General features: G+C 47.6%; 1 protein-coding gene across 1 annotated transcript in view; it reads left to right on the forward strand.

Annotated features, from left to right (window-relative positions):
* COLQ (collagen like tail subunit of asymmetric acetylcholinesterase) overlaps positions 1-26,949 on the forward strand; it is a 452,986-nt gene that overhangs the window by 244,305 nt on the left and 181,732 nt on the right. The window contains 2 exon segments of the mRNA XM_078662856.1: positions 833-868; positions 7,965-8,045. Of these exon segments, the coding sequence (XP_078518982.1) occupies positions 833-868; positions 7,965-8,045 (117 nt within the window).

Consider the following 26,949-nt stretch of genomic DNA (forward strand, 5'->3'; position numbering starts at 1 on the left):
GTTTCTTTGTTCATTTTTGAAAACTATCACTTTTACACAATCACTTCTGAATGCACTGTTACAATTTGATGTACTAAGATGGAACACTTCTGCATGCTAATGAAATTCACTTTTTTGCATTTCGAAGAGAATTTGTCTGATGTTTAAATGTTTGCTGCAAGATGTCTTAAAAAATTAATCTGTTTTTTAAAGTTATGTGCTGCAGCATACATTATTCACTTCTTCTCTTTTACTTCAGTTAGCTTGTAAATAAACGCTTCGCCATTTATTTAATATATTGCTGAATGTTAGTTTGCTCTCAAGTAAATGTAACCCAGTGCAGTCATTGAGCATGACGCATGTGAACGTCAGCAGGGCTGGCCGCATGCGGCCCCTGAGCCGTACTTTGAGTATCACTGATTTAGAGCATGATTCTGCCCCTGAGTGTAGTGTCACACCCAAGATGTGTTCAGAGTAATATTACTAGCTCTCCTTCAGTGTGCTTCAAACCTTGGCTTGGTAGTGAGCCCTAGTAGCTGAGTGTTTTGTTTTGAACCCAACACACCTGGGTTACTTTTACAGTGTAATCACCTGACGTGTTATAAATGTAAAATATAAGCAAAGTTAGTTAGGAATATATTTTCATGGTAATGATATAAGTCCAATGCTTTATGTTGCTGTGTCTGAAAATCACTGATTTTAAGAATGAGGGACCATCTAAAGCTTCACACTTACTGTGGATAAATACTACTGTACACTAACTTGCATGGAACTTATCAGACATTCAGTGAGACAGATTGTCAACAACGGTAATGCATTTCTACTCTGTGTAACCTCCTCCTCTTCTTTGCAGGGAAGCATGGGCCTTCCTGGGATGCTAGGACAGAAGGTAGGTGAGCAAGAACCACTGTGAACCATCACCAAGGAAACTGAACCAAACTAACCTCTAACAGAGAACTCCTCAATAATACCATTTGATGAATAGCAATACCATGCTGATCAGTCAACATAACCACTAACAGCACAAAAACAACCATACTAACAACACCAAACAACCACATAACACAACCACCAAAAAGATCATTATTCAATTCAATTTGTTTATTTTGGTTTGGAACTCCTACGGAGGTCCACAAAAACACATCAATAAATTTAAAAAAGAGACAAACTTTACATATAGTACAAAATTCTTTCTTATACAGCGCCACATCCCAAGGGTAATTCTTATATCGGGCGTACTGTACAATGTGCAAATAGTACAATAAATACATAAGACAATCAAGAATCCGACCAGCTTACATAATATAAGATTGGAAAAAAACTACTATAAAAATATTTTTCCTAATAAATAGACAAAAATGTTTTAAAACATTGATATATCTTATGGCAAACCATTTCATTTGGGGGAGACAAAACCAGAGATCGCGCTTCCTGGGCGGAGTGTATATTAAACTTGATTAAAAAATGGCTTTAAGAACACTCAATAGCACTTTGCAATTTTGTACATACAAATAAAACATGATTTAGATCTTGAATTTGTGAATGGCACATTTTACAGATTCTTTTCTCTCTTGGTATTTTTTCCCAGATACCGGTAACTTCTCTTAGAGGCATCAAATTAAGTCTCAGTATGCGTATCAGCCGTCTAGCCCCATGAGGCATATTCCAAAATAGATACGGCTGTGGTTTATTTCCCAAGGCACTCCCACTGACCACCTCATTCCTGGGCCTGGACAGACTTAAAGCGACATCTCTAGCCAAACAGATAAAGGGAATAGACTTCTTTAAAAGCTGTTTCAAAACAGACTTGGGCATAGGAGAAGCAGGGTTCAAACCAAGACCAAATGTTTCATTTGCAACAACAAAAGATCTAAAAAACGTTGATTGATCTTTTAATGTGTCAAAAATCTCTGTTCTCAGGGCAGCCCTAAGTGTACCCTCCTCCCCCCAGGAAAGGGAATTTCCCCACCGCAGAGCCCCTGCCAAGGATAAAGCAAAAGACGAAACTAAACCAAATTCGAGACGTAGTACATGTGAAGCGGACAAAGAATTTAAATCACAAATTTGACGCAAGATTCATCCTACTGCCTTATCAAAGGAGAGCCAATAAATCATATCTAATACCTCGGCAGCATATATTAGTGAGGGAGGGATTTTTACCTTGAAAACTGATAAAACATGGCCGAAATGGCGTATCCTGCAAGTTTTGTAAAATCTATTTAATATATACTGCCGAGGTATTAGAAAAAAAGATCATGAACTGTACACAACTGATCACAGAGACCATACAGATCATTAACAGCACCAAACTGACTTGAAGTCAAGCCGATCGCTTTCACCAAGTTGATCGATAACACCCCAAGCCAGTCTACCATCAATCTGATCTTTAACACGCTTCTTAGTAATGCTGATCTGAATACTAACAATGCCAACTTAACCATCAAAATAACCAACACTGAACTGATAAATTGAACTGATTATTGTGAGGAAACTTAAACCACTGGCTGTTGTAGCCCCAGCTGGCACAAATGCAGTGAGATAGACCACTGGGTTTTGATGGATGTAGGAACAGCCCAGCCGGAGACTTGCATTGACTGTTTGCAGGGTGCATGCACTGATAATGCTTGAAGGCAATCCCTGCTCCCTCATAAACACAGATGTGGTCTGTGCCCCTCAGAAAGCTGCTTGAATTCACCAGTGAAACCTTGTATGGAAATGGGGTATATTATATGGTGTGATTGTATGATCTCTCCATGTAATACACTTATGAATCCCTTTAGGACCCTTAGGTTTCGTTTGTCAAGCTTTCAGCTCAACCCTGGGTAGCTGTGAGCAGTAAGCCTTACACAAAAGAACAGGGGTAAAGCATTTAAACAGCACCAAAACAATTGAACAAGAAATCAACACAACGCCAAAGAAATCTGACGCCAATTTATAAAATTAGACCGTATTTGCATGTATTTTTAGACACCTGGATGGAAAAGATCCACCAGAGGGTTCCAGAGATATGGAATTTACAAGGTATAGTAATTCAAAGCATTTCAATCAACTGCAAAAAACACATTGGGAAATTCAACTAATTTGAAACTTAGAAATGTTTTCATTAAAACGCTTAGGCTAGACATAAGACTGTCACTTGGAGTCACCTTACAAAACCAGCTCCAGTGGGGAGCCAATCAGGGGACCAGCAATGTCCTCAGAAACAGATACTTCAGCAGGTGAAGCAGTCTTTAGTCAGTTCCAGGCACTTTTATCCGTTGCATGGCGGCTTTCCTATGGGAGTGGTCCTGATGAAAGGGATGAAGGATGCTAAAGATGCTCAGTGATGCTGTGGATGTACTGGAGTCGATGGGGTCTTGCTGCGACTACTCTTTGGTCTGCGAAGGTGGTCAGGCAGTCCTGGTCACAGCAACGTCCCTCAAGGTCCTCTTGGTGCTGGCAGACGTCCAGTCGCCACTCGACCGCTAATCACCCAGTATCACGGCCACAGGCCCATCCTTCCTGGGTTTTCAATTTGTCCTCTGGAGGTCCCAGCTGAGCTCCAACAACACTCCTGGGTTCAGCAAACACGGGTGCACCTTTGTGCGTCGGGTCCTGGTCGCTTATGCTGCTCAGTCGCATTTGGCGGTGGTTTAAAGACTTTGGGCAACCAACTTGCAATATCAAGCTTCATCACCTGATGTGTCCCTGTGCTGCGAACAGGAGGCCAGTCGGCTGGCCTTTGGAGTCTTTTGGCTTTGGCCTTGGGCAGTACACAGCAGTCACAGTCTATCTCCTTTGCTAGACAACAGGTGCGGCAGCTGCAGTCCATGACGATGCAGCTTCTCTTTCCTGGTTCTACCGTGTAGCAGGGAAGTTCTTCCTCGGTCCTTCTTCCAGTCCAGCTGAGATCCTAGTTCGGGGTGCAGTGGTGCCCTACTTATGCTCATAAAATGCCCTCAGGCAGGATGCAGTTGGTAGCCCATGGGCTAACAAGTTCCGTCCCACCTGATGACCAGTTCCTATGAAGTATGGCATCTGGGCATCCCAGAAAGCACCATTCTGCCCACCTCCAATATGGCAGAACTCCTCTCCCGGCGTGTGCCACTCTTCAGCCCTACAGACAGGTGTGGCTACCAAGGGGGCTACATGCCCCTGCAAAACGAGTTTGGCTACTGGTTTCCCCTCTCCTGTTCCTAGTGCCAGCCTGTCTGCCTGAACAAGGGAGCAGCCCCTCTCCGAAGTGTTAACCATTTGCCCTTCAGGCGGCTTCTTCTTTGAAGCTCACCTTTATGGCCAACACCTAAGTTGGTTTCTGCAGGAGGGAGGTGACACCAGCTTCCAGAGCAGGACCCTGTTGTATCCATCCCTGGGATCTTTAGCACGTCTCTCTAGGAGGGCAGAAAGCTGTCTCAGTGACAGGACTGCATATGCAACCGATGTGCGGACAAGGGACTAAAGGCAAGAAAGTGGTAACTTTGCTGAAGTTGCACACTGCAACTTGTTACGTTAATTTAGGCTTGAGAATCAAGTTGGGCTTAATGACACAAGCTGTTTGACACCTTGGATTACCCATTTTGGTTGCACCGTTCCAGAGTTAGCACAGCTGAGGGGTCAGGGTGGAACTCTGTACTCGCCAATTGGACGACCAAGCTTTTCCACAGTAAAAATGACAGTTTTGATTTTTTTTTACTATTAGAACATGTAAAATAGCAATACTGCCCATGAAATATGTTGCACCATGCCTTGGGACCTGATAGGCCTGGCATAGGGGTGACTTAGACAGGTGTCTTAGAGGGGTGTCTTAGAGGAGTGTCATACTCCCTCCTGCAACGTCTGCAGGTGGTGCAGAATGCTGCAGCTTGTCAATTCTTTGCCTAAAACCGAGGTCCCATATGACCCTGCATCTTAAAACTTTACAGTGGCTCCCAGTTAGAGAGCGGATACAGTTTAAGACCGTAGTAATGTTCTTTAATACCTTGCCTGCCCGGTGCTGGACATTCCAATCGTGGAGTGGTTGTGACGGAACCCAGCCGTCATGCTCAAAGGCCACCCATGGCTCATGACGGCTGGGTTCCGTCACGAGCATAGAAAGGGTTAAGGCTCTTCATGGCAAAAGGCCCAGCTACCTTATAAGATGTGTTGGTTGGTACACTCCGACTGGAGCACCTAGATCAACAGCTGGGGCTACTATTTCATCATTTGTGTATTTGTTAAGTTCAAGCTTGTTTCCGTATTTTTTTTCAGTTCAAATCATTGAAAATGCTAATTTCGGAGCCCCTGGCTTCCAGTTGGTATTCAGCGGGGTCGCCTGATTCCAGTGTTGGTTCAGTGGGGGTCCCTGGGTTCCAGTATTGATTAAGTGGGGATCCACAGAAGTCAACAGGTTAAGAACCACTGGTGTAGACCGTATTGTAAATGTAAATGTAAATGTATTGCGACTTATATAGCGCACGTATCACCCGAAGGTATCAAGGCGCTTGCTTAGGGAACCCGTCCTGGTATTCCCCTGTGAGATACCCCGGCAGGGTATCCACAAGGTGAAAGCCAGGCATCCCGCCGCGAGGGGCCGTAGTGGAGATTAAGCAAGCTATTGCCCAGAGTCGCAGAGTGTGACCCCGTGAGTCGAGTAGGCACCGGAGCGAGAATTGTCGAGTCTGTGGAATTTTTGAGCCCGAGACCCGCCGAGGCGGGGAATCGAACCCTGGTCCACGGCCGATCTCAGCTTCCGGGTCTGCCACCTCTAACCACTGAGCCACGCTTCTCCAATAGTGCAGTCAATATTGGATTCATGCTCTTGTTGTTTCTCTGTGTTGCTCAATTCACAGGGACATGGGCGCCTTTGATGCATCAGGGGCTGGTGATTGATGCCCCTTGAAGGCGAGGTCCAAGTTGAAACAGACTTACAGTTTGCCGACAGCGAGCGGTTCACAGTATCAATATCTATTGAACGCTGGGTAGGAGACACTGCGCCAGATGTATCAAACTGTTTTACCCATTCTGTGTCCATGGGAAATACATATGACCCACTAACTTTCTTTAGCTACTGTTGGGGCTGTTCCCAGTGAGATTCTCATAATGGAAAACATTTCTGAAAATTAAATGATTTTCTGGGGGGAAAAAATAAAATTCGAGTTTAAACTATTTTTTTTAGAATATTGTCCTGGAAAAGTTGCCCAGTTAAGAAATGCCTTAGTTATATTTTTCACCTCCGGGCTAGAAAGGTTTGTAGGGAAACCGGAAGATACCCAGGAATCCTGGGCATGGCAGAGTGACTTACATGCCAGGACAAGTGACTGTCTGTGCCCCAGACCTACTGGCCTTTCAGAGTCCCTGGTCTGTCTGGCAAAGCTTTGAACTGGCTCCATCCTAGAAGGATGACTTTCGTCTAGTCCTGATTTTTCAGTCATAATAGGCTGGGTCTTGTAAATCCACACTTCTAATGTGAATATCAGAGCTGCTTCTCCCTGCATGCTCCTGATTGAAAAGATAGGACTGACTGAAAAGGATTCTCACAGGCCTAGTTACAGTTTAGTGGTCAGCAGGCAGGACACTTTCCCTACAAGTCGCTCTACCACTGCCTTCAGGGACCCCTGCTAATACGGATTTATCTGAGGACCACCCAGGACTTTTTTTAAATTGGATGCCCAGATTGAAATTGTATTGAAATGTTTATCATTGCGACTTGAGCGCAAGACCATTGAACCCATTTAGCCTTGAGAAAGCCCTGGCTCCATCTGCCACATAGGGCGAAACATGTGTCGGCTGTCCATTTCCTTTTCAATAAAAACTTACAATCAAGAGTGAAATGGATTAATCAAGTGGTGAATGAACACAAAAGGAATAATGGTGTTTTGACAGAAATATATTCGGACAGTAAGGATTTATCCTTGTTTAATATTTATTTGTCTGAAAGGAAGGAACATAGGCTCACATAGATAACCCTACTGCCTTCAGGTTGTTGCAAGCTCTTTCGTTTTCAGTTTAATGAACTTAACCACAAAAGGGTATTTATAATGTATAACTAGGTAACAGTTAATTCAAAAGTTAGTGAAGAACACGTCTCGCTGTTCATTACAGTTTGATTCCTCTATGGATATTGTTACGTGATTTGCCAATATATAGCATTTCTTTTATCAGTCGTGCTCTGCTCCCTTGATACTGTCTGGCCCCAGAGTCCCCGAAACATGTGTGTGGCCAGGGATGCAGAGGAGGCAGCGTTCCTCCCATGCTTTCTTGCATGATGTCGTCCCAGAGACCAAGAAAACTCTGTGCTTGCCTACTTGAACCAGTGTGAGATGGTCGACAATTGATGACCGCCCCCCTCTCCAGACTGGATCCTGGATTCCCAGATAAAGGTGTATTTGGGCAGGGCTCATGCAGTACAAGTTAGCGACCCATGAGTATCATTGGGGCTGATTCACAGAACTAACTTAAGACAAAATCCTAAACTTACTACTTTTGGTATTCACTGAAGGCATTTAGTAGTAGTAAAGTTAGGATTTTGTCTTAAGTTTGACTTAAGACAAACTTAAGACAGACTTAAGACAGACTTAAGACAAACTTAAGACAGACTTAAGACAGACTTAAGACAGACTCAAGACAGACTTAAGACAGACTTAAGACAAAATCCTAACTTTACTACTACTAAATGCCTTCTGTGAATACCAAAAGTAGTAGGTTTAGAATTTTGTCTTAAATTTGTTCTTTGAATCGGATCCATTGTACTTGACTCGATCATAAGTTCCAAGATTAAGGTGTGATTGGATAGCACGCGTGCAATGTGATACGACAGTCTACCATGGGCACAACCCAGTTACAGATTTCAGGAAAAGGGTTTGATTGGTCAGGTGGGCAGCAAGAGTTGGTCCTCAGCCTGTTTCACTGAGCACAGCCACAGCCAGCTCCTAAAGTCCCAGAATGAAGTGTGAATGGGCGTGGCGCACGTGGGATGATCCGATGGTCTACCAGTTGCACTAGTCATGGGCCTTCTCCTTGTTTTTCAGGGTGAGATGGGTCCAAAGGGCGAAGAGGGAGTCCTAGGCCACAGGGGACCGACCGGCCGTCCAGGGAAGCGAGGCAAGCAGGTAAGGAGACGGGCGCTGTGCTTCTGTTGCACCCAGCATTGGTTCAAGAGTCTGTCTACATCATGCCACCATCTAAGGTCACTACCTTTAAGCAAAAGCTGATTTTCAAACCTGGCAATAATTTGTGCAGCAAACTTCAAGTTTCCATAAGTTGGGAGATTTTCCCGAAATGTTTGTCTCCTCTTTGTGAATGAAAAGCCTGCAGCAAAGTTAGGCAAATCCAGAGGCTTATTACAAGCCCCTTGAGCCACTTTTGCGTCACTTTTCCCATGTTAAAAATGACGCAAAAGTGGCGGAAGGGCCTTGTAAATCTGCCCCCCAGTGTTTGTGTTCAATTTGTTACTGACCTTCTATATTGTAGGATCTTAAATGATAGTCATGAAAGGTGAATCTTCCTGCCTGTCTGCGGTGACCCTGGAACACGTTTGTATAAACTAAAATTCACCCTCTATATCTTGAATCAAAGGTGAAAAGCTGCCATTTTACCAACGCAGGTGCTGCCTCCATAGAAGAAACTGGAGTCTTTCTTCCGACATTTTCTCTCTGATAATAATCACATTTAAACAACACAAGAGGCAACATTTCAACATCTGGCAAAGAAATTGTGCTAAAGTGTGTAGATTTGACCTTGTAAACCTCTGCATGACAAGGGCAGCCATGAAGGAAAAGGGACTGTGTGAAGAGCCTGAAACACTCAAAGAAATGTTACTTATATTCAAGGTTTTACAATGTCGGTATCTCCACTGACGCCATAAACAACCCTCTCTCTACGGTTGTCAATTATTACAACAACAAATTATGGGACATATTACCAACAACTAGCGATAATTATCGCTATGTTGGTTTAGCGGCAATATTTTTATCGCCGAGCTGCGGCGATTTTTATCGCTTAGGAACCTTGCTATTATCAAGGTTTATCTCCTAAGCGATAAAAATCGGCCGAAATGCATGAATATCGCTGAAAAGTCAGCGATATTCATGCATTACCGAGCTAATGCTCTTAGCCATGTTCTCCACCTCCCATTGGATAACATGGCTAAGAACTGCTCAGGGCAGGTGTTAGCTTTTGGAGATAATCGCGCTTAGCGCGAATATCTCCAACAGTTGGTAATAGAAGATAGCGATGTTAGCGACTGTTTCCAGTCGCTAACATCTTGGCACGCCCACTTTGCATGTCATTAGTGATAAATATCACTGACATGCAAAGCGGGGCCCAAGATCGTCGCTATCTCCTACAAGCTGTTGCCAACTGGTGTTACCGACAGCTAGGTAATAGGGAGATATTTTTATCTCCGCTTTCTTGGCTTTTAAAGCCAAAAAAGCGGAGATAAACCCCCTTGATAATATGCCCCTACATTTCTATTCATTTAAACGTTTGTGTATGTTCTTCATGCAGGACTGAGGCTGTGAGCTGGATGCAAGCACAGAGCAGACTGGGAGATGGAGCCTGCTGCTCCCTGAAGGAGCAGTGCTTGTTTTTCTTTATCTCTGTGCACTTTGATCCTGACAGGCCCCTTCTCCTTCTCCTTTCTGTCTGTCATGAAGGGTTTGCAAGGTCAGATAAACACCGCCGTACAGTCTTTTGCTAGATGCTAGAATGCTGCCTTTAGTATTGTTGAAATGTGGTTATTACCAGAGAGAAGAATGCTATACTGTTTCTTCTATGGAGGCTGCACCTGCTGTATGGAAAATGGCAGCGTTTCACCTCCAATTCAAGATATGGATGAAGATTTTTACTTATTAATCAATCAAAATAAGCTTTATTCGAAATCAAAAAGTGAATCATAAAACCTAATTAATAAAAGTAGTGTTCTGGGGTTCCTGGCCACAGGTGGGAATATTCTGCATTGATCAGGTCAGTCCAGGCACCTGCAATGAGTACTTGCATTCAGTCCTGCGAGAGGAGGGTCGCGTTGTGGTTGGTCGTCTCCGCACCATCCTCTCCTGCTAGGCGCACTGACCTGTTTAGAAATCCCCAGTTGAGGCTGGGAAGGATTACTGAACATGGCTGCAGGGATTTTGAATGGTGGGCGGTTGATGGCACATATGGATTTGACGCAGAACCCTTGAGTTTGAGGAAGCCCATGGCCACCTGTGTTTGCGGACAGAGAGGCTCTACGGTGGAGATTTTGCTATTACTTGTTGGTGATGTCCAGCTTTGTTGCTAACATTGGAGTGGAAGAAGAGGTTGTCATCATTGGCAGGTTCCCAGAAGCGGTGGAGAAGGGCACTGTACATACACGAAGCTCAAATATTTTAAAAAGCTAAACAGTAGTATCAGTGCGGCCCTGGATCATCTAGGAATCATCTCGGGATAGGATATAGTAACACAGCCCTGCTTGTACCCATGATGGTCCCAAAGTAGAGAGTCAAACAGAATGGCTGCTACGCATGACGGGTCAACCACCCGTAACTATAGGTCAGTATGAGTCGTACCCTGACCTGCTAGCAGGCATCTTGATCTCAGTTGTCCTCTTGAGTCGTGAGGAAAGGGCCAGAGACATAATACAAGATATATACTAGACATTTATCAGAGTGTATGGTCCGCTGGCGTGCAGTCCACCAGCCGCCGTGGGCACGGAGCTTTTGTGGCTCAATTTGGGGATTTAACAAGCAATTTCATGTACAATGGTTTAAGTGTGCAGAACTGGTAAAATATGGACTAGGTAGATACATTTATATTAGTCAAGACTGCCCTCTGTTGTTAGTGTACCGATGCTGGAGTACTGGGGTGCTTGCAACTATAATTGTAAACACTATCTAAAAAAGCGACCATTGTGAACTGTGGAAATGTTTATTACAAAATGCCAATAAAAAGAGTTGACAAAAAAAAAAAAGAAATTGTCAAGACTGCCCTCAATGGGGCTGCAAGCTGGACTGGCCTAATATATTTCATCAGCGGTGTGTCTCCAGGAACTTAGCATGATCAAGAAGGCCATCCCTGACTATTTCATGGTCCCCTAGTAAGGATGTCTGATCATCTGGGTCCCGTCGTAACGATCTTCCAGTGGAGTCTGAATGCCCATTGATTAGACACTGAGAAAAGATCAGTAATAGGTAACGCGGTCCTGAGAACACTCCATGGTGGAGACCATGTCTTGAGACACTGCAGAATGGGGGCGTCAGTGGCCCTATATGACTGTAAGCAATGCATTATCTGACAACATTTCCAGTGATCCGAATCATTGAGGTTATTTTCACTGAAGATGTCTGGGAGACCCGTCAAGGAGTAGCTGGTACATGTACCATAATCCACCCTTATACCATACTATCCCTTGGTCAACCCGATCCTCAACGCCTCCTTGCGGGAGGGGATTGTTCCTCGCACCTGGAAAAGGGCGATGGTGATCCCCCTCCTGAAAAAGCCTGGTCTTGATGCCGAGGTATTGGCCAATTATAGGCCAATTTCACCTCTCCCGGCTTTGGCTAAGATCACGGAGAAACATGTCCATGGTGTCTTGTCGAGTTTTCTCGAAACCAACAATTTGCTCCATCCATCCCAATCCGGTTTCCGTCCGAATTTCAGTACGGAAACAGCGTTGGTGGAGGTCTCTGAGATCATCAGGGAGACCTTGGATGTGGGTGGCAAGGCCATGTTAGTCATGTTGGGCCTGTCGGCGGCCTTCGACACCGTCCCTCATGAGACGCTTCTCGCCAGGCTTTATGCCATCGGCCTAAGAGGGACGGTGTTCAGATGGTTTACATCTTTTCTGGAAGACCGCCGCCAGACGGTCTGGGTTTCCCAGAGCTCTGCCGAGATGCCGCCATTGGGAGTTGGGGTTCCACAGGGATCTGTGTTGAGCCCGACATTGTTCAACATCTTTATGTCCCCTCTGGCGGCTGCGGTGGAGGCCTATGGAGCCCAGATCGTGTCCTACGCCGACGACACGCAACTCCTCTTCACTTGTGGCAAAGCTCAGCCATTTGATGGGGAGAGAATTCGGGACTGTCTGGATATGGTCTTCGGCTGGTTCCAGCGTAATAGCCTGAAGGCCAACTCCAGCAAGTCGGAGGTTTTATTCTTCGGCTGTGACATCGATCCCGAATGGCGGCAGTGGTGGCCGGCCGCAATGTGCCCTCCGGCGCAGTCCTCCCAGGTTGCCAAGAACCTCGGTGTTAGGCTTGACAACAAGCTCTCTCTGAGAGCGCATGTTCTCGGCCTGTCCGGCACTTGCTTCGGTGTTCTAAAAATGCTCCGCAAGTTTCTTCCTTTACTATCTGCGGAGCACAGACGGATCACAGTGCAGGCGCTAATCGGATCCAGGCTGGATTATGCCAATGCCCTCTTTTTAGGCCTACCGGACTATCTGGTCCAGCGCCTGCAGGTGGCACAGAACTCCGCAGCCCGTGCGATCTTTGGTCTGCATAGACGAACACGGGCCTCTGGGCTGCTGCAGACGCTGCATTGGTTGCCAATCCGGAAACGGATTATGTTTAAATCCCTGACGCTGGTACACAAAGCTCTCTTTGGGTCAGGTGCGGGATATTTGCAGAAGAGATTGGCCTTTTATCGTCCTGCACGCTCTCTGCGCTCTGAATCCCTTTTTACTGTGGTGGTCCCACGGGTGAGGAAGGCCCGTACGGGGGGGCGCTCTTTTAGCCTCAAGGCCTCCAAGTTGTGGAACTCGCTTCCTTTGGCACTTCGCAGCACTTCCAATCTGCTTCAATTTAGAAGGAACCTGAAAACTTGGCTTTTTAATCTTTCTGTTTAGGTGGATCTTTCTTTCTTCCTGCTTCCGGGATCTGTTATTCATGTTATGGTTTTACACTGTAGCTGACTGTGGAAAGCGCCGGGACACTCTTTTAGAGTAGCCGTGCGCTATACAAATACATTTTAACATAACATAACATAACATACTATAGCGCCTTGACACACTGCGGTATTAGTGTGCTTTACAAGTGTTATCCTTGCCTGCAGGAGATGCCTGTTGTACTGTACACTGGACAGCTGGAGAGCCTTGTCTGCAGGAGAGATGCCTGTTGTACTGTACACTGGACAGCTAGGGAGCCTTGTCTGCAGGAGAGATGCCTGTTGTACTGTACACTGGACAGCTGGAGAGCCTTGTCTGCAGGAGAGATGCCTGTTGTACTGTACACTTACAAACCGCCGCCACCGCCGAGAGTCATATTCACTCACCTCCTGAACGCCAGAGGAAGGCAGAGGCCATTGCCCACGCCGCCGCCACCGCCAAGAGTCAAGGGACAGCTGACTCCGCGCCGCCGCTCCGTGAGACTCCAAATCCCGGCGTGCACCGCGGCGGCGCGTCTGAGTGACGCGGCAGCGCACAGGGAGCGCAAACAGAGGCGCTGAAAAGGAGGAGCACCCCGGCAGAGCGGGGGAGACCATTTACAAACCGCCGCCACCGCCGAGAGCCATATTCACTCACCTCCTGAACGCCAGAGGAAGGCAGAGGCCATTGCCCACGCCGCCGCCACCGCCAAGAGTCAAGGGACAGCTGACTCCGCGCCGCCGCTCCGGGAGACTCCAAATCCCGGCGGGCACCGCGGCGGCGCGTCTGAGTGACGCGGCAGCGCACAGGGAGCGCAAACAGAGGTGCTGAAAAGGAGGAGCACCCCCGCGTCGCGGGACGCGAGCGGGACGCCCGGGGCGAAGCCCGGGCAAAGGGCGGGCCCTCTACGGCCCTCATCGGCACGAGGAGGCAGGGCATGGCCAGAAACCCTGCGTAAGGTTTGCGAGGCATTCTACTGCTCAAGTAAGACTGTACTGTTGTAATATATATTTTGTTGTAGCCTGAGGGGTACTGGTTCCCTGTTAGCTACCATCAGTATGCCCAAAAAGGGTCCAGCACCACTCGCACAACCTGCTAACACAATGGAAAATTATTTGGTGCAAACAGTGAAAAAAATTAACTTACAGAGGAGAGAATCGCTGGGTTTGAGTCTCTCACCTGACTTACACCGTTTGTCGCCATCTTCATCCCCCTCACCTGAAGACGCAGTGTCCCTTCAGACTTTCTTTGATGCCTCTTCAAATTGTCCGATTATACAGGAATCTGGCCCTCTAAACGATAATATGCTGTCTGGTCCCGAGGTCTTTATCGTGGAGCATGGAAATAACTCTGACAGTGATATGAAACAAGATAATCGTGTTGACCTCACGGATGAAGATATTTCCACCACTGATCAAACTTCACGATTAGCCACTGTGAAAAATAAAAATCCACCTAGACGGGGGGGACTAAGATCTGGGGCTAGGAGGAAGAGGGTAAACATTCCAAAGGCAAACCCAAAGGAAGCTGAAGGGGGAAGTGCTGAGATTAATGTCTGTCATGATGAGGACTTGTTTGTAAGATTTGCTGACTTAATAGATAGCAAAATCAAATCCATTGTTAAACCGTTACTCTCTAAAATCGATAAATTACAATCTGAAGTCAAAAAGCTGGGAGGGCAGTTGAACAAATTAACAGAGGGAGTTGTTAACGTTACGACGTTGGTAGCAAACCTGGATGAAAATAGCAGAGGAATAGATGATCAGGAGAGGCAGAATACGGATGATGCACCAAATAACCTACCATCTCAGCCACCTGACCCAAAACTTATAGCTCCCAATACTAATAGAGGGGATGGTCCGCTAACGGTTGAGATACCCCCTGTACATGCTCAGTTAACTGGCCCTCTTCAATTTATAGTTGAAGCGTCCCCTGTTGTTTTGGTATTGGCGAATGTTCCACCCTTAGAAGCCGGCACTGAAGAATCCCCTTCCTCTCTGTCTAACAAAGCCTTACAGTGGCTCACTACTAACATCAGGTTAGCTCCAGGGGGGGGTCAATTGCTGGCTCAAGAGATCAAAACTGTTAAAAGGGTGTCATGGCTAGGTAATCGCCCTAAAAAATTTAAGGGGGATTGCGTGGCAGTAAGTTTCTTACATCCAGGCGTGTTGCCTAACATTCTTATTAACTTACTCCCACCCCAACGTAGGCAGGGTTCTGTTGTACCATTAACATTGAAGTTCTTTTATGGTGAACAGCAGAATGTCACCTACCCTAAAACACCAGCCTTCGGATGGGATATTAATATTAATTCTGACTCAAACTATAGAAGGGGCTGGGAACAACAGCGGAATACTGTAAACCAATCCGCCCCCATAGTATATCAGAATCCTTTTGCCCAACCCCTGTTATTGTCTAATTGATTTGCACCCTTATCCTTTCTGGATCATAATGACTGACTCTTGTTAGATCACTCTAGCCAGATAGAGAATAGTGTGTCAGATCATTCTAGCCAGATAGAGAATAGCGCGTCAGCCTTCAGTATACTTACTTGGAATATAGCTGGTATAAAGTCCAAAGTAGGTAATGCACCTTGGTTGGCTTTTATAACTAGGTTTGATATCATTGCTCTGCAGGAAACCTGGGACACAAATTCTTGTTTTTCTCCTGATGGCTACAGTTATTTTTGTATTCCTGCCGTGACTAGCACGGCAGGAAGAGCGAGGGGAGGACTGTTAAGCCTCTTCAAATTAGATATTAAAGGTAGCCTTAAGAAAAGGGACTCAGGATCTGAGCAATGTCTTATTGTTGAATTGTCTCGCGTGGAATCTCCTAATATTTTATTTATTAATTTTTATAATTCCAATGCTGCCGACTGTACTACATATAGCCTTGGTAGATTGGACTATTTTCTGTCAGTCTATAGTGAGGATGTTACAGCATTTGAAATCATTTTTTTGGGGGATTTTAATATACATCCCTGCTCACTTATGTGTGTTTGCGATGACTCAGAATCCCCTCCATATGGCATATCGGTCCATCTTGAACATAACAGACAGGGGGGCTGTTTAGAAAACTTTCTCGCTAGATGGAACCTATATGAATCCAGCTGTGGGGAGGGGGGAATAGGGCCCCTACTTTTAAGGGCTCAGACATTGACTCTGTTATTGATTATATTTTTATTTCTGCATGTTTTTTATCCAAGGTTTTAATGTATAGAACTGTGATTTCCATTTTTAGCGACCATAACCCAGTCTCCATGGACCTTGTAGTGTCCGATCTTTTGGGGCGCAACCATGGTTCTTGCTATGGGATAAAAAAGCTTAAAGTTAAGGACCAGGGAAGGAAACTGAAATGGGATAGTATAATCCCAGAACCCTTCATTCAAGAAGTTCTTTTAGAGGCTGAGGAGGAGGTAGGAGTGTGTTTATCTAGCGACTCTAACGATGGGGAAGTGATCTTTGCATTTAGCAGCATTTGTAATAAGATAAATGGCAGGCTTTCTGTGACTAGTAATCCCAAGCCGAAACCTCCTAAAAGATGGTTTGATCACAGTTGCTCGAAAGCACATTCTGCATTGCTTAATGCACTGAAAACCGTTCCAAAAGATCGTGACCTCATTAGCAACAGTAGAGCACTTTACAAAAAGGCCATTGCATTAAGGAAAAAACAGCTTAAAGATGAAGCTTGGACTCAACTCACTGACCAAGCCATTTTAAAAAATAGTGGAGAATTCTGGAGGATTGTCAACCAACCTTTATTCACAGGGGAAGATAACTCCCCCTTAGAAACTAATATTCCTGATGAGGGTTGGATTAAGCATTTTAGTGACATCTATTCAGCTCATAATATCGCTGTTACTAGGGAACAGGAAGATAACACTATTTCACTAGGGAACTATTTGCACTTTGAAGTCTGTGAAGTATTATCTGCAATAGATTGTACCTTAAAGAAAAAGGCACCAGGACCAGATGGTGTTCCTGCTGATGCCTTTAAATGCTTCCCTAACTTCTGGTCAAGATTGCTCTGCAGGGTCTTTAATGCCTTAAACCGTGATAATATTCCCAAGTCATGGAAAACATCAATAATTATTCCGGTTTTTAAAAAAGGAAACAGGCAGGATCCTGCATGTTACAGACCAATCTCACTGATTGATTCTTCAGTTAAAATTCTCGGGAGAGTCATATTGGTGAAATTGAATGAATGGGCTACTGAGAACGACATCTTGAGCAATGTGCAATATGGGTTCAGACCTAAAAGAAGTACCCTGGATCAGTGTCTTAATCTTCACCTCTTGATCGAGAAATACACCAGGGCCATGGACGGGTCCATGTACCTTGGGTTCATGGACCTCTCCTCGGCGTTTGATATGGTCAATAGATCCAAGCTCTGGTTGAAGTTACTCGATATGGGTCTGGATAGATCCATAGTTAATTTACTAGCTGATTTACACACTGGCCTTACCGCTAAAGTTAGAGTCACAACGAACGGAAGGTGTACAGATGTCTTTGCGTCTGAAAAAGGAGTAAGACAGGGATGTATTCTGGCACCATTGTTATTTTCGCTCTACGTGAACTCGCTGGAGCCAGCCCTTAGGGGCGTTACTAGCGACATCCCACGAGCAGGAGAGCAGGGGATACCAGTCCTCCTTTATGCGGATGACGCCGTTCTTCTTGCTCGTACTGGGGTGGGGCTTCAACGACTCCTGGATGCCTTTGAATCTTTTATGGCCTCACTTGACCTGAAAATAAACGCAAAAAAATCACAGGTTATGCTCATGGGTAGGGCCTCTAGGAGACCCTTCCATAAAATTTTCCTTTGTGGGCAGGAAAAGCTAGCACGTGTTTCCTCCTTCCCCTACCTGGGTCTCACCTTTGATGACAAAGGTAGCTGGGGCCCTCAAGTTACAAGTAGAGCATCCATGTTGGCTAGGACATCTGCTGCCCTCCAGGGGTTTTCTAAAAAAACTGGGGGGTAGGCCATTTGCAGCTATCAGCAAAATATATAAAGCTAAATGTATTTCAGTTGCATCATATGGTGGCTCAGTGTGGGGTTATAGGGGTATGGAACCCATACAGACAATGGAAAATAAATGTTTTCGATCTGTTTTGGGCGTCCCCCAGTCAACCCCGACCTATACAGTCCACATGGAATTGGGGGAAGGCTACATTTCAGATCTCATTAGAACAGCCCCTTTAGTTGCTTGGATGAGGATGTGGCTGAACCCAGAAATTCCTCTTAATCACACCATATTGAGGGACTGTTTGAAACTAGATAATGTACATAGGATTAGGTGGTTGATGTACATCAAGGAAAAATTTTTGAAGCTAGGGAGGCCTGAATTTTATACTGCTACTGATTCTCTAACGCTAAACGATATAGTTTACATTAAAGCTGGAATGAAGGAGCTCCTAACCTTGGAGAGGGAAGAAATTGAGTTGAAGAAACCCTGTGTCAGGGCCAGTATATTGTTGGCTATACCCAATGGTCCTGACAATTATCTTAACGTGGTGACCCATCCTTACCACAGGTTTATCTTAACTCGTTTTCGATTTAATTTGATTCATTTTAGCTTGGGGTTTTATCCTGTTTGGAGTAGCCCTGAAAAGGCACCACCATGTTCTTGCGATCATTTTTCCGAGCAAAGTACCATGCACTTTATAATGTTTTGTAGCCACTATAATGAAGCCCGGAAAATGTTTCTTGTACCTATACTCAAGGAGGCAGGATTTATTTTGGTCAGACCTGCTCTTATTTATTTACAAATGCTACAAACTCCCAGGATTATGTTTTATGTGGCTAGTTTCCTGGTGAGAGCTATTAGAAGCAGGAATATTAGACTTAAAAATGTGCCTACTTGCCCTTGTAGTATAGATTAACATTTTAGCTAGTATGTTGACCTCTTGGGTCAGCATTCTTAGAAGCGAAGTAACATGGTCAGTAGTTGCCTGTTCTAACTATTTTTCATGGGACACCCTTAGCATACTTTTTAACATTTCTTAGTTTTTATAGTACTCTTGCACTTTTGCACTTTAGCACTATGCACTTTCTACCAGCTAGGCTGATGTTAAAATGTAATATTGTGTATGTTGGTCTCATCAACTCGTCGCTGGTTCTTTTTAAATTTGTCATTTTTAAAGTGTTTCTTAAATGTTTTTAATGTATGTGTTGTTTATGTTTTATACATTTGTCATTGTCTTTGTATGATATTAAGTTATCGCAATAAAGTATTTGACTGACTGACTGACTGTGGTGGTCCCACGGGTGAGGAAGGCCCGTACGGGGGGGCGCTCTTTTAGCCTCAAGGCCTCCAAGTTGTGGAACTCGCTTCCTTTGGCACTTCGCAGCACTTCCAATCTGCTTCAATTTAGAAGGAACCTGAAAACTTGGCTTTTTAATCTTTCTGTTTAGGTGGATCTTTCTTTCTTCCTGCTTCCGGGATCTGTTATTCATGTTATGGTTTTACACTGTAGCTGACTGTGGAAAGCGCCGGGACACTCTTTTAGAGTAGCCGTGCGCTATACAAATACATTTTAACATAACATAACATACTATAGCGCCTTGACACACTGCGGTATTAGTGTGCTTTACAAGTGTTATCCTTGCCTGCAGGAGATGCCTGTTGTACTGTACACTGGACAGCTGGAGAGCCTTGTCTGCAGGAGAGATGCCTGTTGTACTGTACACTGGACAGCTAGGGAGCCTTGTCTGCAGGAGAGATGCCTGTTGTACTGTACACTGGACAGCTGGAGAGCCTTGTCTGCAGGAGAGATGCCTGTTGTACTGTACACTGGACAGCTAGGGAGCCTTGTCTGCAGGAGAGATGCCTGTTGTACTGTACACTGGACAGCTAGGCAGCCTTGTCTGCAGGAGAGATGTCTGTTGTACTGTACACTGGACAGCTGGGGAGCCTTGTCTGCAGGAGAGATGCCTGTTGTACTGTACACTGGACAGCTGGGGAGCCTTGTCTGCAGTAGAGATGCCTGTTGTACTGTACTCTGGACAGCTGGGGAGCCTTGTCTGCAGGAGAGATGCCTATTGTTCTGTACACTGGACAGCTGGGAGCCTTGTCTGCAGGAGAGATGCCTATTGTTCTGTACACTGGACAGCTGGGGAGCCTTGTCTGCAGGAGAGATGCCTGTTGTACTGAACACTGGACAGCCAGGGAGCCTTGTCTGCAGGAGAGATGCCTGTTGTACTGTACACTGGACAGCTGGAGAGCCTTGTCTGCAGGAGAGATGCCTGTTGTACTGTACACTTGACAGCTGGGGAGCCTTGTCTGCAGGAGAGATGCCTGTTGTACTGTACACTGGACAACTGGGGAGCCTTGTCTGCAGGAGAAATGCCTGTTGTACTGGACACTGACAGCTGGAGAGCCTTGTCTGCAGGAGAGATGCCTGTTGTACTGAACACTGGACAGCTGGGGAGCCTTGTCTGCAGGAGAGATGCCTGCTGTACTGTACACTGGACAGCTAAGGAGCCTTGTCTGCAGGAGAGATGTCTGTTGTACTGTACACTGGACAACTGGGGAGCCTTGTCTGCAGGAGAGATGCCTGTTGTACTGTACACTGGACAGCTGGAGAGCCTTGTCTGCAGGAGAGATGCCTGTTGTACTGTACACTGGACAGCTGGGGAGCCTTGTCTGCAGGAGAGATGCCTGTTGTACTGTACACTGGACAGCTGGAGAGCCTTGTCTGCAGGAGAGATGCCTGTTGTACTGTACACTGGACAGCTGGGGAGCCTCGTCTGCAGTAGAGATGCCTGTTGTACTGTACACTGGACAACTGGGGAGCCTTGTCTGCAGGAGAGATGCCTGTTGTACTGTACACTGGACAGCTGGAGAGCCTTGCCTGCAGGAGAGATGCCTGTTGTACTGTACACTGGACAGCTGGGGAGCCTCGTCTGCAGTAGAGATGCCTGTTGTACTGTACACTGACAGCTGGAGAGCCTTGTCTGCAGGAGAGATGCCTGTTGTACTGAACACTGGACAGCTGGGGAGCCTTGTCTGCAGGGGAGATGCCTGCTGTACTGTACACTGACAGCTAAGGAGCCTTGTCTGCAGGAGAGATGCCTGTTGTACTGTACACTGGACAGCTAAGGAGCCTTGTCTGCAGGAGAGATGCCTGTTGTACTGTACACTGGACAGCTGGGAGCCTTGTCTGCAGGAGAGATGCCTGTTGTACTGTACTCTGGACAGCTGGGGAGCCTTGTCTGCAGGAGAGATGCCTATTGTTCTGTACACTGGACAGCTGGGAGCCTTGTCTGCAGGAGAGATGCCTATTGTTCTGTACACTGGACAGCTGGGGAGCCTTGTCTGCAGGAGAGATGCCTGTTGTACTGAACACTGGACAGCCAGGGAGCCTTGTCTGCAGGAGAGATGCCTGTTGTACTGTACACTGGACAGCTGGAGAGCCTTGTCTGCAGGAGAGATGCCTGTTGTACTGTACACTTGACAGCTAGGGAGCCTTGTCTGCAGGAGAGATGCCTGTTGTACTGTACACTGGACAACTGGGGAGCCTTGTCTGCAGGAGAGATGCCTGTTGTACTGTACACTGGACAGCTGGGGAGCCTTGTCTGCAGGAGAGATGCCTGTTGTACTGTACACTGGACAGCTGGAGAGCCTTGTCTGCAGGAGAGATGCCTGTTGTACTGTACACTGGACAGCTGGGGAGCCTCGTCTGCAGTAGAGATGCCTGTTGTACTGTACACTGGACAACTGGGGAGCCTTGTCTGCAGGAGAGATGCCTGTTGTACTGTACACTGGACAGCTGGAGAGCCTTGCCTGCAGGAGAGATGCCTGTTGTACTGTACACTGGACAGCTGGGGAGCCTCGTCTGCAGTAGAGATGCCTGTTGTACTGTACACTGACAGCTGGAGAGCCTTGTCTGCAGGAGAGATGCCTGTTGTACTGAACACTGGACAGCTGGGGAGCCTTGTCTGCAGGGGAGATGCCTGCTGTACTGTACACTGACAGCTAAGGAGCCTTGTCTGCAGGAGAGATGTCTGTTGTACTGTACAATGGACAGCTGGGGAGCCTTGTCTGCAGGAGAGATGTCTGTTGTACTGTACACTGGACAGCTGGGGAGCCTCGTCTGCAGTAGAGAGGCCTGCTGTACTGTACACTGACAGCTAAGGAGCCTTGTCTGCAGGAGATATGCCTGTTGTACTGTACGCTGGACAGCTGGAGAGCCGTGTCTGCAGTAGAGATGCCTGTTGTACTGTACACTGGACAGCTGGAGAGCCTTGTCTGCAGGAGAGATGCCTGTTGTACTGTACACTGGACAGCTGGGGAGCCTTGTCTGCAGGAGAGATGCCTGTTGTACTGTACACTGGACAGCTGGAGAGCCTTGTCTGCAGTAGAGATGCCTGTTGTACTGTACACTGGACAGCTGGGGAGCCTTGTCTGCAGGAGAGATGCCTGTTGTACTGTACACTGGACAGCTGGGGAGCCTCGTCTGCAGTAGAGATGCCTGTTGTACTGTACACTGGACAACTGGGGAGCCTTGTCTGCAGGAGAGATGCCTGTTGTACTGTACACTGGACAGCTGGAGAGCCTTGTCTGCAGGAGAGATGCCTGTTGTACTGTACACTGGACAGCTGGGGAGCCTCGTCTGCAGTAGAGATGCCTGTTGTACTGTACACTGACAGCTGGAGAGCCTTGTCTGCAGGAGAGATGCCTGTTGTACTGAACACTGGACAGCTGGGGAGCCTTGTCTGCAGGGGAGATGCCTGCTGTACTGTACACTGACAGCTAAGGAGCCTTGTCTGCAGGAGAGATGTCTGTTGTACTGTACACTGGACAGCTGGGGAGCCTTGTCTGCAGGAGAGATGTCTGTTGTACTGTACACTGGACAGCTGGGGAGCCTCGTCTGCAGTAGAGATGCCTGCTGTACTGTACACTGACAGCTAAGGAGCCTTGTCTGCAGGAGAGATGCCTGTTGTACTGTACGCTGGACAGCTGGAGAGCCTTGTCTGCAGTAGAGATGCCTGTTGTACTGTACACTGGACAGCTGGAGAGCCTTGTCTGCAGGAGAGATGCCTGTTGTACTGTACACTGGACAGCTGGGGAGCCTTGTCTGCAGGAGAGATGCCTGTTGTACTGTACACTGGACAGCTGGAGAGCCTTGTCTGCAGTAGAGATGCCTGTTGTACTGTACACTGGACAGCTGGGGAGCCTTGTCTGCAGGAGAGATGCCTGTTGTACTGTACACTGGACAGCCAGGGAGCCCTGTCTGCAGGAGAGATGTCTGTTGTACTGTACACTGGACAGCCGGGGAGCCTTGTCTGCAGGAGAGATGTCTGTTGTACTGTACACTGGACAGCTGGGGAGCCTCGTCTGCAGTAGAGATGCCTGCTGTACTGTACACTGACAGCTAAGGAGCCTTGTCTGCAGGAGAGATGCCTGTTGTACTGTACACTGGACAGCTGGAGAGCCTTGTCTGCAGGAGAGATGCCTGTTGTACTGTACACTGGACAGCTGGAGAGCCTTGTCTGCAGGAGAGATGCCTGTTGTACTGTACACTGGACAGCTAGAGAGCCTTGTCTGCAGGAGAGATGCCTGTTGTACTGTACACTGGACAGCTGGAGAGCCTTGTCTGCAGGAGAGATGCCTGTTGTACTGTACACTGGACAGCTAGAGAGCCTTGTCTGCAGGAGAGATGCCTGTTGTACTGTACACTGGACAGCTGGAGAGCCTTGTCTGCAGGAGAGATGCCTGTTGTACTGTACACTGGACAGCTGGGGAGCCTTGTCTGCAGGAGAGATGCCTGTTGTACTGTACACTGGACAGCTGGGAGCCTTGTCTGCAGGAGAGATGCCTGTTGTACTGTACACTGGACAGCTAGGGAGCCGTGTCTGCGGGAGATGCCTGTTGAACTGTACACTGGACAGCTGGGAGCCTTGTCTGCAGGAGAGATGCCTGTTGTAGTGTACACTGGAGAGCTGGGGAGCCTTGTCTGCAGGAGAGATGCCTGTTGTACTGTACACTGGACAGCTGGGAGCCTTGTCTGCAGGAGAGATGCCTGTTGTACTGAACACTGGACAGCTGGAGAGCCTTGTCTGCAGGAGAGATGCCTGTTGTACTGTACACTGGACAGCTGGGAGCCTTGTCTACAGGAGAGATGCCTGTTGTACTGAACACTGGACTGCTGGGGAGCCTTGTCTGCAGGAGAGATGCCTGTTGTACTGTACACTGGACAGCTGGGGAGCCTTGTCTGCAGGAGAAATGCCTGTTGTACTGTACACTGCACAGCTGGAGAGCCTTGTCTGCAGGAGAGATGCTTGTTGTACTGAACACTGGACAGCTGGAGAGCCTTGTCTGCAGGAGAGATGCCTGTTGTACTGTACACTGGACAGCTGGGGAGACGTGTCAGCAGGAGAGATGACTGTTGTACTGTACACTGGACAGCTGGAGAGCCTTGTCTGCAGGAGAGATGCCTGTTGTACTGTACACTGGACAGCTGGAGAGCCTTGTCTGTAGGAGAGATGTCTCTTGTACCATACACTGGACAGCTAGGGCGCCTTGTCTGCAGGAGAGATGCCTGTTGTACTGTACACTGGACAGCTGGAGAGCCTTGTCTGTAGGAGAGATGTCTCTTGTACTGTACACTGGACAGCTGGAGAGCCTTGTCTGCAGGAGAGATGTCTCTTGTACTGTACACTGGACAGCTAGGGAGCCTAGTCTTCAGGAGAGATGCCTGCTGTACTGTACACTGGACAGCTACAGAGCCTTGTCTGCAGGAGAGATGCCTGTTGTACTGAACACTGGACAGCTGGGGAGCCTTGTCTGCAGGAGAGATGCCTGATGTACTGTACACTGGACAGCTGGGGAGCCTTGTCAGCAGGAGAAATGCCTGTTGTACTGTACACTGCACAGCTGGAGAGCCTTGTCTGCAGGAGAGATGCCTGTTGTACTGAACACTGGACAGCTGGAGAGCCTTGTCTGCAGGAGAGATGCCTGTTGTACTGTACACTGGACAGCTGGGGAGCCTTGTCTGCAGGAGAGATACCTGTTGTACTGTACACTGACAGCTGGGGAGCCTTGTCTGCAGGAGAGATGCCTGTTGTACTGAACACTGGACAGCTGGGGAGACTTGTCTGCAGGAGAGATGACTGTTGTACCGTACACTGGACAGCTGGAGAGCCTTGTCTGCAGGAGAGATGCCTGTTGTACCGTACACTGGACAGCTGGGGAGCCTCGCCTGCAGGAGAGATGCCTGTTATACTGTACACTGGACAGCTGGGGAGCCTCGTCTGCAGGAGAGATGCCTGTTATACTGTACACTGGACAGCTGGGGAGCCTTGTCTGCAGGAGAGATGCCTGTTGTACTGTTCACTGGACAGCTACGGAGCCTTGTCTGCAGGAGAGATGCCTGTTGTACTGTACACTGACAGCTGGGGAGCCTTGTCTCTAGGAGAGATGCCTGTTGTACTGTACACTGGACAGCTGGGGAGCCTTGTCTGCAGGAGAGATGCCTGTTGTACTGTACACTGGACAGCTGGGGAGCCTTTTCTGCAGGAGAGATGCCTGTTGTACTGTACATTGGACAGCTGGGGAGCCTTGTCTGCAGGAGAAATGCCTGTTGTACTGTACACTGCACAGCTGGAGAGCCTTGTCTGCAGGAATGATGCCTGTTGTACTGAACACTGGACAGCTGGAGAGCCTTGTCTGCAGGAGAGATGCCTGTTGTACTGTACACTGGACAGCTGGGGAGACTTGTCTGCAGGAGAGATGACTGTTGTACTGTACACTGGACAGCTGGAGAGCCTTGTCTGCAGGAGAGATGCCTGTTGTACCGTACACTGGACAGCTAGGGAGCCTTGTCTGCAGGAGAGATGCCTGTTGTACTGTACACTGGACAGCTGGAGAGCCTTGTCTGTAGGAGAGATGTCTCTTGTACTGTACACTGGACAGCCTTGTCTGCAGGAGAGATGTCTCTTGTACTGTACACTGGACAGCTAGGGAGACTTGTCTTCAGGAGAGATGCCTGCTGTACTGTACACTGGACAGCTACGGAGCCTTGTCTGCAGGAGAGATGCCTGTTGTACTGAACACTGGACAGCTGGGGAGCCTTGTCTGCAGGAGAGATGCCTGTTGTACTGTACACTGGACAACTGGGGAGCCTTGTCTGCAGGAGAAATGCCTGTTGTACTGTACACTGCACAGCTGGAGAGCCTTGTCTGCAGGAGAGATGCCTGTTGTACTGAACACTGGACAGCTGGAGAGCCTTGTCTGCAGGAGAGATGCCTGTTGTACTGTACACTGGACAGCTGGGGAGCCTTGTCTGCAGGAGAGATACCTGTTGTACTGTACACTGACAGCTGGGGAGCCTTGTCTGCAGGAGAGATGCCTGTTGTACTGAACACTGGACAGCTGGGGAGACTTGTCTGCAGGAGAGATGACTGTTGTACCGTACACTGGACAGCTGGAGAGCCTTGTCTGCAGGAGAGATGCCTGTTGTACCGTACACTGGACAGCTGGGGAGCCTCGCCTGCAGGAGAGATGCCTGTTATACTGTACACTGGACAGCTAGGGAGCCTCGTCTGCAGGAGAGATGCCTGTTATACTGTACACTGGACAGCTGGGGAGCCTTGTCTGAAGGAGAGATGCCTGTTGTACTGTTCACTGGACAGCTACGGAGCCTTGTCTGCAGGAGAGATGCCTGTTGTACTGTACACTGACAGCTGGGGAGCCTTGTCTCTAGGAGAGATGCCTGTTGTACTGTACACTGGACAGCTGGGGAGCCTTGTCTGCAGGAGAGATGCCTGTTGTACTGTACACTGGACAGCTGGGGAGCCTTTTCTGCAGGAGAGATGCCTGTTGTACTGTACACTGGACAGCTGGGGAGCCTTGTCTGCAGGGGAGATGCCTGTTGTACTGTACACTGGACAGCTAGGGAGCCTTGTCTGCTGGAGAGATGCCTGTTGTACTGTACACTGGACAGCTGGGGAGCCTTGTCTGCAGGAGAGATGCCTGTTGTACTGTACACTGGACAGCTGGGGAGCCTTGTCTTCAGGAGAGATGCCTGTTGTACTGTACACTGGACAGGTAGGGAGCCTTGTCTTCAGGAGAGATGCCTGTTGTACTGTACACTGGACAGCTGGGGAGCCTTGTCTGCATGAGAGGTGTCTCTTGTACTGTACACTGGACAGCTGGGGAGCCTTGTCTGCAGGAG

Source organism: Lissotriton helveticus, chromosome 10 (genome assembly GCF_964261635.1).
Source record: "Lissotriton helveticus chromosome 10, aLisHel1.1, whole genome shotgun sequence".
Classification (NCBI taxonomy): domain Eukaryota; kingdom Metazoa; phylum Chordata; class Amphibia; order Caudata; family Salamandridae; genus Lissotriton; species Lissotriton helveticus.